The sequence below is a fragment of the Salvelinus alpinus genome, chromosome 31 (genome assembly GCF_045679555.1).
Source record: "Salvelinus alpinus chromosome 31, SLU_Salpinus.1, whole genome shotgun sequence".
Lineage (NCBI taxonomy): Eukaryota > Metazoa > Chordata > Actinopteri > Salmoniformes > Salmonidae > Salvelinus > Salvelinus alpinus.
This window is the reverse complement of record NC_092116.1, coordinates 26,000,880-26,013,804: the sequence shown is the minus strand read 5'-3', so window position 1 is coordinate 26,013,804 and position 12,925 is coordinate 26,000,880. Positions and strand designations below refer to the sequence as shown.

General features: G+C 47.5%; 1 protein-coding gene across 1 annotated transcript in view; it reads right to left on the bottom strand.

The window, feature by feature from the left end:
• The window catches only part of LOC139561758 (ubiquitin carboxyl-terminal hydrolase 12-like), a 26,563-nt gene extending 13,776 nt beyond the window's left edge, over positions 1 to 12,787 (bottom strand). Inside the window, exons 1-9 of the mRNA XM_071379037.1 lie at positions 12,315 to 12,787; positions 7,431 to 7,511; positions 7,076 to 7,215; positions 6,854 to 6,927; positions 4,961 to 5,229; positions 4,541 to 4,617; positions 4,179 to 4,262; positions 2,246 to 2,443; positions 286 to 364 (exon numbers count right to left, since the gene is read on the bottom strand). Of these exons, the coding sequence (XP_071235138.1) occupies positions 286 to 364; positions 2,246 to 2,443; positions 4,179 to 4,262; positions 4,541 to 4,617; positions 4,961 to 5,229; positions 6,854 to 6,927; positions 7,076 to 7,215; positions 7,431 to 7,511; positions 12,315 to 12,362 (1,050 nt within the window). The 5' untranslated portion in view covers positions 12,363 to 12,787. The remainder of the gene's footprint in view (positions 1 to 285; positions 365 to 2,245; positions 2,444 to 4,178; positions 4,263 to 4,540; positions 4,618 to 4,960; positions 5,230 to 6,853; positions 6,928 to 7,075; positions 7,216 to 7,430; positions 7,512 to 12,314) is intronic.
• Between the last annotated feature and the right edge of the window lie 138 nt (positions 12,788 to 12,925).

Genomic DNA, 12,925 nt, shown 5'->3' with positions numbered 1-12,925 from the left:
AGAGGGGGGGAGGGAGAGAAATAGAGGGGGGAGGGAGAGAAATAGAGGGGGGGAGAGAGAGAAATAGAGAGGGGGAGAGAGAGAAATAGAGAGGGGGAGAGAGAGAAATAGAGGGGGGAGAAAGAGAGAAATAGAGAGGGGGAGAGAGAGAGAAAGAGAAAGAGAGAAATAGAGAGAGAGAGAGAAATAGAGGGTGGTGGGAAAGAGAGAGAAATAGAGAGGGGGAGAGAGAGAGAAATAGAGGGTGGGAGAGAGATATTATTGAAGAGGTTAATCCCTCCTTACCTCTACGATGTCATCATCAAACAGTAGCCAGAACCCATGACTCTTCACTATGGTGATGTAATGACCACGGTTTGGACCACTGTGGACAGAGAGAGGAAAGTATTCACACCCCTTGACTTTTCACACGTTTTATGTTACAGCCTGAATTTAAAATTCATTAAATTGAGATTTTGTGTCACTGGCCTACAAACAATGTCAGTGGATTTTTTTTGTTTACAAATTATTAACAAATGAAAACTGAAATGTATTGAGTCAAGTATTCAACTACTTTGTAAATGGCAAGCCTAAATAACTCAAGTAGTAAAATTAGCTTAACAAGTCACAGAAATTGAAATAGTGTTTAACATGATTTTTTGAATGACTACCTCATCTCTGTACCCCACACACATACAATTACCTAAAGATCCCTCAGTCGAGCAGTGAATTTCAAACACAGATTCAACCACAAACACCAGGGAGATATTACAATGCCTCGCAAAGAAGGGAACCCATTGGTAGATTAAAAATATAAATAAATTTAAAAAAACTGACATTGAATATCCCTTTGAGTATTGTGAAGTTATTAATTCCAGTTGTGTATCTATACACCCAGGTACTACAAAGATACAGGAGTCCTGAATAAACCGCTCAGGGATTTCACCATGAGGCCAATGGTGACTTTAAACCAGCTACAGAGTTGAATGGCTGTGATAAGAGAACACTGAGGATGGATCAACAACATTGCAGTTACTCCACAATACTAACCTAATTAACAGAGTGAAGCCTGTACAGAATACAAATATTCCAAAACATGCATCCTGTTTGCAATAAGGCACTAAAGTAATACTGAGGCTATGGAACCCTGACCTGTTTGTGCTACCTGTCCCAGACCTGCTGTTTTCAACTCTCTAGAGACCGCAGGAGCGGTAGAGCTTCTCTGAATGATCGGCTATGAAAAGCCAACTGACATTTACTCCTGAGGTGCTGACCTGTTGCACCTTCTACAACCACTGTGATTATTATTATTTGACCCTGCTGGTCATCTATGAACATTTGAACATCATGGCCATCTTCTGTTATAATCTCCACCCGGCACAGCCAGAAGAGGACTGGCCACCCCTCATAGCCTGGTTCCTCTCTAGGTTTCTTCCTAGGTTCTGGCCTTTCTAGGGAGTTTTTCCCAGCCACCGTGCTTCTACACCTGCATTGCTTGCTGTCTGGGGTTTTAGGCTGGGTTTCTGTACAGCACTTTGTGACATCAGCTGATGTAAGAAGGGCTTTATGAATACATTTGATTTATTGATTGATTGATACTACAAAAAAATGTGACAAAGAAATACATTTTATGCCCTGAATACAATGTGTTATGATCAACAACCAACTCGACCGATGATGAAGAATGTTAAAAACAATCATGTGCAAATATTGTATAGTCCAGGTGTGGAAAGCTCTTAGACTTACCCAGAAAGACTCACAGCTGTAATCACTGCCAAAGGGGATTCTAACATGTATTGACTCTTATGAATAACTACGTAGATATTTCTGTTTTTTATTTCTAATAACCTGTTTTCTTTTTGTCATTATGGGGTATAGTGATGTCATTATGGGGTATAGTGATGTCATTATGGGGTATAGTGATGTCATTATGGGGTATAGTGATGTCATTATGGGGTATAGTGATGTCATTACGGGGTATAGTGATGTCATTACGGGGTATAGTGATGTCATTACGGGGTATAGTGATGTCATTACGGGGTATAGTGATGTCATTATGGGGTATAGTGATGTCATTATGGGGTATAGTTAGTATACAAATTTTAGACAGGGGTTAATGACCACGGCGTGGACCACGGCAGACAGAGAGGAACATAGACATACCCGTTATAGAGTTATCACAAAAGACTGTGCATGTTTATCAATCTGTACGTATATGTCTGTTCAAGTTACCAGAGAGAGAGAGACACACACACACTCTCTTTACCTTCCACAGTGGACGACCACGGCGACCAGATCGTACATGCGGTCGGGGTTGGTGGCGTCTCCTGAGGTGTTGAAGAGGCGAAGCTCCAAAGGGAAGACGACGCGATAGGACAGCTTGGTATAACGCTGCAGCTGGTCCATGTATTTAAACCTCTTCAGATGTAAGGCCAGGATCATAGGCAGCTTCTTCACACGCATCCTAATAACAACAACCAGCAACAATGTTACCGTTAGTAGTGTGGCAGCTAGCCTAGCGGTTAAGAGTGTTGGGCCAGAAACCTAAAGGTTGCCGGTTCGAATGCCAGAGCAAACTACATGAAAAATCTGCTGATGTGCCCTTGAGCAAGACACTTGACACGAATTGCTCCTGTAAGTAAGTCACTCTGGATAAGAGCATCTTCCTAATGACTAAAATATATAAAATATGTGTGTTAATGTTAGGGGTTAAAGGTCTGCAGACGGGGCACCAGGATCATCACATGCATCTGATTTCTAATAATATAGAACACAGTCATGTGTTCCTACAGGATGGCGGAGCGATACCCCGGTCTGCATCTGGGAAACGGCAGATCATGTGTTCCTACAGGATGGCGGAGCGATACCCCGGTCTGCATCTGGGAAACGGCAGATCATGTGTTCCTACAGGATGGCGGAGCGATACCCCGGTCTGCATCTGGGAAACGGCAGATCATGTGTTCCTACAGGATGGCGGAGCGATACCCCGGTCTGCATCTGGGAAACGGCAGATCATGTGTTCCTACAGGATGGCGGAGCGATACCCCGGTCTGCATCTGGGAAACGGCAGATCATGTGTTCCTACAGGATGGCGGAGCGATACCCCGGTCTGCATCTGGGAAACGGCAGATCATGTGTTCCTACAGGATGGCGGAGCGATACCCCGGTCTGCATCTGGGAAACGGCAGATCATGTGTTCCTACAGGATGGCGGAGCGATACCCCGGTCTGCATCTGGGAAACGGCAGATCATGTGTTCCTACAGGATGGTGGAGCGATACGCCGGTCTGCATCTGGGAAACGGCAGATCATGTATTCCTACAGGATGGTGGAGCGATACCCCGGTCTGCATCTGGGAAACGGCAGATCATGTGTTCCTACAGGATGGCGGAGCGATACCCCGGTCTGCATCTGGGAAACGGCAGATCATGTGTTCCTACAGGATGGCGGAGCGATACCCCGGTCTGCATCTGGGAAACGGCAGATCATGTGTTCCTACAGGATGGTGGAACGATACGCCGGTCTGCATCTGGGAAACGGCAGATTGGGAGCAGCTGACGCTGTACACAGGGTACTACAGCCTTTCCATTCCTGCACCGCCCAAATGAAGTGGGCTTTTTAGGGGGGAGTAGAGGCCTGGGCTGGGATGTATGGGGCCCTTAGTTGGAGTGTTTAATTATTCAACCCAAGATACACAGCATCGCTCACACGCCTCTCCCTTATTTGACCTAGATGGCTTGTGTGCATGTATTGATATGTAGGCTGTGAGCCATTTTTAAACGTATGTAGATCTGTCCTTGAGCTCTTCTGGTCTATTAATGCTCTGTATTATGTCATGTTTCAAGTGGACCCCAGGAAGAGTAGCTGCTGCTTTCTCAATGGAGATCCTAATAAAATACACTAACAGAGATGATCGAGTCCACTTAACATCTGAACACGTACCAGGCCAAGCTACAGTTAGTACGTCAGCCAGTTGGTATTCAGAGCTGACTAACTACACGACTCACTCTGCAGCATCAGAGTAAAAACCATAATGCACTTTTCAAAACAGACCATTTCTCCTAGCAACAACAGCGGCCATTTTTGTAGTGTTAGCCTGTATTTACCACCATGGAAAACTCCAGGCCTTCGTCATCATCATCATCATCTATGTCAAATCCAACTGCTGTCTAAATCCATTTTTTAGACCAGCCAGCTCACCTTTTCTGTGCTTCCTGTTTACTCCGACACTGTTCACAGTAGTACTTGTATTCACTACACAGTGTCTCTGTGTTGCTGAAACCCCTGTGGAGAGAAGAAACAGTGACCTCACGCACGGAGTAACCAATTTCACTAACACTTTCTCCAATTGAACACAACTGTGTGGTCCAGGTGTGCGTCTCACACACACACACACACACACACACACACACACACACACACACACACACACACACACACACACACACACACACACACACACACACACACACACACACACACACACACACACACACACACACACACACACACACACACACACACACACACACACACACACACACACACACACACACACCTACCTGAGACAGTGTGTGATGGAGGTGTTCTGCTCAACATCTACAGACAGGTCCAGGAAGTCTTCGTCTTTACTGCTCACCTGGACACAGACAGGACACTGGTTACATTAACTCTAAACACGGTACAGTATCAGGAAACAGCTCCTGGCCCCATTGATTTCCGGCATTTCAAATCCAATAACAGTCTCCATTTTGGCTCTCCTTCTCCCATTAAAAGCATTCGAAATCTGGCACAGGCAGACATCCATTAGAGCTTCTGGGCCTATTCATTTCCTTTATTTCAAATGCAATAACAGTCTCCATCTTGGATCTGCCCATCACAGTATAGTATTTGGTAACTGGCATAGCCTGGCCTCCATTACAGCTCCCTGCCCCATTCATCACCCTATTAACAGCCTTCATCTTGGATCTCCCTCCACTTACAGCTTCACAGTTGAGGCAGCGCGTCTCGTTTGTTAGGGTTCCCTGGAAGATCTCGTGGACCCAGGTCTGCTGCGTCTTCTCCCCCTCCTCACCCTGTCCTCCTCCCGTCCCGCTGCTGCCCCCAACTCCTCCTCCTCCGTTCTGCAACAGTTTTCCATTCTGCTGTCTCTCCTGGCTCTTCTCCTCCTCCTGCAGCAGGTCAGCGATAGTGTTGAGGAGGTAGTTGAGGAACTCATGGGCATCCTGTTGCATGTAGTTGTCAAACAACTCTGGAGGTGATAAAGAAAGAGTTCTCAACCATCTAAATTAATACATTTTCCTTATAGATACATTATTCTCCCCTCCCCCATCACTCCCTCCCCATCACTCCCTCCCCATCACTCCCTCCTCATCACTCCCTCCCCATCCCTCCTTCCCTCATCACTCCTTCCCTCACTCTCTCCCCATCAATCCTCCCTCCATCACTCCTTCCTCCATCACTCCTTCCTCCCTCCATCACTCCTCCCTCCCTCCCCCATCACTCCCTCCCTCCCATCACTCCTCCCCTCACTCCTCCCCTCATCACTCCTCCCTCCCTTCCCCATCAATCCTCCCTCCATCACTCCTTCCCTCCCTCCCTCCCTCCCATCCCCCATCACTCCTTCCTCCCCTCCCCCATCACTCCCTCCCTCATCACTCCTTCCTCCCTTCCCCATCACTCCCTCCCTCCCATCCCCATCTCCTTCCTCCATCACTCCTTCCTCCCTCCTCCATCACTCCCTCCCTCACTTCCTCCCTTCCCCATCAATCCTTCCCTCATCACTCCTTCCTCCCTTCCCCATCAATCCTTCCTCCATCACTCCTTCCTCCCTTCCCCATCAATCCTCCCTCCATCACTCCTTCCTCCCTTCCCCATCCCTCCCTCCCTCATCACTCCTTCCTCTCCCCATCAATCCTTCCTCCATCACTCCTTCCTCCCTTCCCCATCACTCCTCCCTCCATCACTCCTTCCTCCCTCCCTCCCTCCCATCCCCCATCACTCCTTCCTCCCCTCCCCCATCACTCCCTCCCTCCATCACTCCTTCCTCCCTTCCCCATCACTCCTTCCTCCCTTCCCCATCCCCTCCCCCATCACTCCCTCCCTCATCACTCCTTCCTCCCTTCCCCATCAATCCTCCCTCCATCACTCCTTCCTCCCTCCCTTCCATCCCCCATCACTCCTTCCTCCCTCCCTCCCCTCCCCCATCACTCCTTCCTCCCTCCCCCATCACTCCCTCCCTCCATCACTCCTTCCTCATCAATCCTCCCTCCATCACTCCTTCCTCCCTCCCTCCCATCCCCCATCACTCCCTCCCTCATCACTCCTTCCTCCCTTCCCCATCAATCCTCCCTCCATCACTCCTTCCTCCATCACTCCTTCCTCCCTCCTCCATCACTCCTCCATCACTCCTCCCTCCATCACTCCTTCCTCCATCACTCCTTCCTCCCTCCATCACTCCTCCCTCCCTCCCCCATCACTCCTCCCTCCATCACTCCTCCCTCCCTCCCCCATCACTCCTCCCTCCCTCCCCCATCACTTCTTCCTCCCTCCCCCATCACTCCTTCCTCCCTCCCCCATCACTCCTCCCTCCATCACTCCTCCCTCCCTCCCCCATCACTCCCCCCTCCATCACTCCTTCCTCCCTCCCCATCACTCCTCCCTCCATCACTCCTCCCTCCCTCCCCCATCACTCCTCCCTCCCTCCCCCATCACTCCTCCCTCCATCACTCCTCCCTCCCTCCCCCATCACTCCTACCTCCCTCCCCCATCACTCCTCCCCCCCATCATTTCTTCCTCCCTCCCCTCCCCCATCACTCCTTCCTCCCTCCCTCCCCTCCCCCATCACTCCTTCCTCCCTCCCCTCCCCCTCTCACCATTTTCTTTCCTCAGTCGTGAGATGAACTTCTTGGGAGGAATGACTCCCACCTTCTTCTTCTGCGTGGCGATGCTGCAAAAAATGTATTGCATCTTATATCCAAGTGAGTGCTGGCCTTTTTCCCCCCGTTACCTATTTTGGGTTCCAAGCGCGCTTTAAAATGTGTTCACACAAGAGGATAGGAGCAGAGCTGAGAGTTCAGAATATTCTGTCCCTTTACCTGTTGAAGAGGTCAGAAAGACAGGTGAGCAGTGACTCTTTACGTCTGGGCTGGACCTTGTAGGCCAGGACCTTCTCCCTGAACGGACGGCAGAAGTAGAGGGCCTGCAGCACCGAGTTACAGTAGCAGGTGTTCCCAAACTGGGGGAGAGGAAGCGAGACAGAGATCGAGGAGAGGCAGAGGAAAGAGGAAGAGAGACAGAGGAGAGGAGAGAGAAAGCACGTGATAAGTCTTGTGTTATGATTGTTGGCAAAAGTGTTACCATGGTACTGTAACGATTGGTAAATATTGTGTTCGTGCAAGTGCATACTGGGAAACTTTGACCAATTGTTAATCTTGTTGTGTTGGTACTTACGTTGACCAATCCAAAGTAGTGTTCATTAACGGGAAACTGTTCTGGTCCAATCTCCTTCTCCAAAGCAGAGGCATTGGCGCCCTGGAAGAGAAAGTAAGTATTACATGTACATTGATTTTAGCAAGCAGACACTGTAATCCAGGCCGGCCAAGCAGACACTGTAATCCAGGCCGTATTCTAGGCCGGCCAAGCAGACGCTGTAATCCAGGCCGTATTCTAGGCCGGCCAAGCAGACGCTGTAATCCAGGCCGGCCAAGCAGACGCTGTAACCCAGGCCGTATTCCAGGCCGGCCAAGCAGACACTGTAATCCAGGCCGTATTCTAGGCCGGCCAAGCAGACGCTGTAATCCAGGCCGTATTCTAGGCCGGCCAAGCAGACGCTGTAATCCAGGCCGTATTCTAGGCCGGCCAAGCAGACGCTGTAATCCAGGCCGGCCAAGCAGACGCTGTAATCCAGGCCGTATTCCAGGCCGGCCAAGCAGACGCTGTAATCCAGGCCGTATTCCAGGCCGGCCAAGCAGACACTGTATTCCAGGCCGTATTCCAGGCCGGCCAAGCAGACACTCTAAATAAATAAAAAAAGGCTGTGTGGGAGAATTCTCCCTGATATCCTTCATTCCTCTCAGCCAAATTACAGTTCTGACTTAATCTGTCACCGGACAATGTACTTCTTTGCCAGTGACATGGGAGTCGACGTAAACAAACAAACCGTCACTTGTTTGTCAAATGTGGGAAGCCCTGACAATGTGATTATAAAACAAACTGAGGGTGGCACTCTGGTGTCTCGTTGCCTGGCAACTGATGTTTAGACAGAGAGACGGGAGGAAACTGGTTGAGTTGCATTTCGTGTGGAATGTCTCTCCAGGTATTCTGGAAAGATACAGCCAACCAGCATTCTGCCATTCCATAGAATTGAGCTGATAGCTACGTAAACCAATTAAGCTCAAGCTAACAAGCATTGAGGGGATTCGATTTTCTGGCCCTGGTTACGCCTATGGGAGGAGTTTGCACAGGGTCAAAAGTGATTACATTCGTTTTGGAACCAGGCTGCCTCCCAGGCGTGAGCCAGCTGCCCCGTTCTGGCACAAAACATAAGTGACGTAGCCTAGGCTATATTAATCACGTGGAGTAATTAGGATTCAGTGTTCACACGCAAACGTAAAAATGCTTAATCTGCCTTCCCAATGAAAACTGAGTAAAAATATAAAAAGGCAACATGTAAAGTGTTGGTCCCATGTTTCATGGGCTGAAATAAAAGATCCCAGAAATGTTCCATACGCACAAAAAGCCTCTCAAATTCTCTGCACATCCCTGTTAGTGAGCATTTCTCCTTTGCCAAGATAATCCATCCACCTAACAGGTGTGACATATCAAGAAGCTGATTAAACAGCATGATCATTACACAGGTGCACCTTGTGCTGGGGACAATAAAAGGCCACTCTAAAATTTGCAGTTTTGTCACATAACACAATGCCATAGATGTCTCAAGTTTTGAGGGAGCGTGCAATTGGCATACTGACTGCCGGAATGTCTACTAGAGCTGTTGCCAGAGAATTTAACGTTAATTTCTTTACCATAAGCCGCATCCAATGTCGTTTTAGAGAATTTGGCAGTACATCCAACCGGCCTCATAACCGCAGAACACGTACAACCACGCCAGCACTGGACCTCAACATCGGGCTTCTTCACCTGTGGGATCATCTGAGACCAGCCACCCGGGCAGCTGATAAAACTGCGGATTTGCACAACCGAAGAGTTTCTGCACAAACGGTCAGAAAACGTCTCAGGGAAGCTCATCGTCCTCACCAGGGTCTTCACCTAACTGCAGTTCTGCGTCGTAACCGTCTTCACTGGGCAAATGCACACCTTCGATGGAACACGCTGTAGAAGTGTGCTCTTTGCGGATGAATCCCGGTTTTAACTGTACCGGGCAGATAGCGTATATGGCGTAGTGTGGGCGAGCGGTTTGTCAACGTTATGAACAGAGTGACGCATGGTGGTGGTGGGGTTATGGTATGGGGATAAGCTATGGACAACAACCACAATTGCATTTTCTCGATGGCATTTTGAATGTACAGAGATACCGTAAGGAGATCCTGAGGCCCTTAGCTGTGCCATTAATTCACCGCCATCACCTCACGTTTCAGCATGATAATACACGGCCCCATGTCGCAAGGATCTGTACACAATTCCTGGAAACTGAAAATGTCCCAGTTCTTCCATAGCCTGCATACTCACCAGACATGTCACCCATTGAGCATGTTTGGGATGTTCTGGATTGATGTGTACGACAGCGTGTTCCAGTTCCCGCCACACTCCAGCAACTACACACAGCCATTGAAGAGGAGTGGGACAACATTCCACAATCAACAGCCTGATCAACTCCATGCAAAGGAGGTGTTGCGCGGCATGAAGCAAAGGGTGGTGACACCAGATCCTGACTGGTTTTCTGATCCACACCCCTACTTAAAAAAAAATAAGGTATCTGTGACCAACCGTGGCCTCCAACTGCTCTTAAATGCTAGTAAAACGAAACGCATGCTCTTCAACCGATCGCTGCCCGCACCTGACTGCCCGTCCAGCATCACTACTCTGGACGGTTCTGACTTAGAATATGTGAACAATTACAAATACCTAGGTGTCTGGTTAGACTGTAAACTCTCCTTCCAGGCTCACATTAAACATCTCCAATCCAAAATTAAATCTAGAATAGGTTTCCTATTTAGCATCAAAGCCTCCTTCACTCATGCTGTCAAACATACCCCTGTAAATCTGACTATCCTACCGATCCTCGACTTCGGCGATGTCATTTACAAAATAGCCTCCAACACTCTACTAGCAAATTGGATGCAGTCTATCACAGTGCCATCCGTTAGCTGGTCCTTGCTAAATATTCGTCGCCAAACCCACTGGCTCCAGGTCATCTAGAAGTCTTTGCTAGGTAAAGCACCGCCTTATCTCAGCTCACTGGTCACCATAGCAACACCATCCCATAGCACGCGCTCCAGCAGGTATATTTCACTGGTCATCCCCAAAGCCAACACCTCCTTTGGCTGCCTTTCCTTCCAGTTCTCTGCTGCCAATGACTGGAACGAATTGCAAAAATCACTGGAGTTGGAGACATATCTCCCTCACTAACTATAAGCATCAGCTGTCAGAGCAGCTTACCGATCGCTGCAGCTGTACACAGCCCATCTGTAAATAACACACCCAACTACCTCATTCCCATATTTGTTTTTTTGCACACCAGTATTTCTACTTGCACATCTATCTCTCCAGTGTTAATTGCTATATTGTAATTACTTTGCCACCATTGGCCTATTTATTGCCTTACCTCCTTACTTCATTTGCACACAGTATACAGATTTTTCTATTGTGTTATTGACTGTACGTTTGTTTATTCCATGTGTAACTCTGTGTTGTTTTTGTAGCACTGCTTGCTTTATCTTGGCCATGTCGCAGTTATAAATGAGAACTTGTTCTCAACTGGCCTACCTGGTTAAATAAAAATAAAAAATGCTTTATTCCCAGTCATGTGATATCCATAAATTAGGGCCCAATGAATTTATTTCAATGGACTTACTTCCTTATATGACCTGTAACTCAGTAAACTCTTCGAAATTGTTGCATGTTGCTTTAATTTTTGATCAGCGTAGTTTGAAAATTCGAACACATTTTATGGAATATTGATATAGCATGTTTCTGAATGATGTACCATGCTGCATTGTTGACAACATGACCCAGCAGCGCAGATTACTGTTCTATTTGAGAAGGACGCTCCTCCCTCGTCGCTTTTGGCCGTTCACGTCACGGGCCATATCCCAGTGCACCGCCGCTCAGGTTGATATAAGAGCCAATTTATACTTGATCTGTGAGGTGGTCGGAGCAGCCATATGGATGGTGTGACGCAATAGCGGAGCCTCCAGAGGCACACAGATGCCAATTTGAGCGCTGTACCGCATCGCAGTGCGCCTCTAAAATGTTGTAACAATGCGGAGGGCTCTGTATAGTTCCACATTGACGTGACAAGCTGACTGGTTAACCGTAGATGGGAGTGGGAGGTCCTGTATAAACAAAAATTCACTTCCATGTCAACTTCCTTCACAACAGCTCTGCGAAGTGCAAGAAACATGAATGCCCTATCACAGTAAATACTGCACAGCCAATGCCAGATAGCCCGTGTAGCTCCTTTAACTCCCTCTGACCTCTGCAACGTTGCATTGCTACCTTTTAAAAATAATAGCTAACTTGTTGAACTCAGCTAACTAGCTATGTTAAAATCGTGTTAACTAGCCAGAGGAATGTTGTTGGCAAGCATATGTTCAGTAGTAGCTAGCCGGCCATCTACAATTTAGTTAGTTGAAGTTGAAAGGTTGAGCCATATGATTTCACTAACGTTACCAGTAGCTAACTAGGTTCTAAACGATTTGATCAAATAAAACGCCTACGATGACTGCGAAAGCTACATAGTTCGCCAAGTAACTGTCAAGACAACTTTGTATTATTGATAACTAGCTAGCGTCATCTCGTGGCTAGGCTATTTGCTAGCTAGCTTGTTAGCTTAACTAGATACTTGTTCATCCACCTTCACTTCAGAACAAGCCCGTGTAGTCTAGTGATCCTAAATATACTGGTTATTCTATCGGTGGTGATACTTTACCCTCTTGAAATTCAACAACTAAATGTATCAATTACAGCCAACTATTTATTAAATGTTTGTTTCTCTATAGAGCTCTAGCTAGGTACGTTAGCTAGCTGCATAACTAGCCAACTTTCTGGAAAACCTCAGTCATGTCCTGTTAGCTAGCATTAGCCAATTAGCTAGCTGCAAGGAGAACATCATCGCATAGGAAAGAACAGATTGTAAACAGAAAAATACCGTACCATCGTACAAATCGAGGCGATCTTTCGGACTGTCATCAGTATTTCCATCCGTCTTTTTCCATATTATTGGACCGAAACCCAATTTTAAAACGTTGACAGCCGCTACGGCTGTGGGAGTTCCGGGGAGACCTTACTCCGTCCAGTTTGGGGATGAGGGAGTGTCGCTGGCTGGTTGATGCACCGTGCACTGCTCCCCAGACGTACACTGTTTACTCATAGGCCAGTTTCTGGGCTCAGCAATTATGAGGCGAGAACGAGGCTCGCAGATTAAAGTGGATGGATTATAATTGACCGGTCGTCGCGCAAATAATAAATTATAGCAAACTAAATTGTAGTTTAGCCTACCACTGCATGGTCACAAAGAACAGAGGCAACCCGTCAAAAATGTGGAAATGGTTGGTTGAACTAAATTACTCTGTAGGCCTATTTCCTAAAATAGTTTGTTTTTCGCCTTCAATTCCAACAATTGATTCAGTTTACTCATTGAATCCTATTTGACTGTCTTGAAATGTAGGCTAATAAATTGGGGAAAAGACCCCCAGGAATGATATCATATGCACCATTATGCTTGCCTATCCTAAACAGATAAAATGGCCAGATGCTAACAGGTC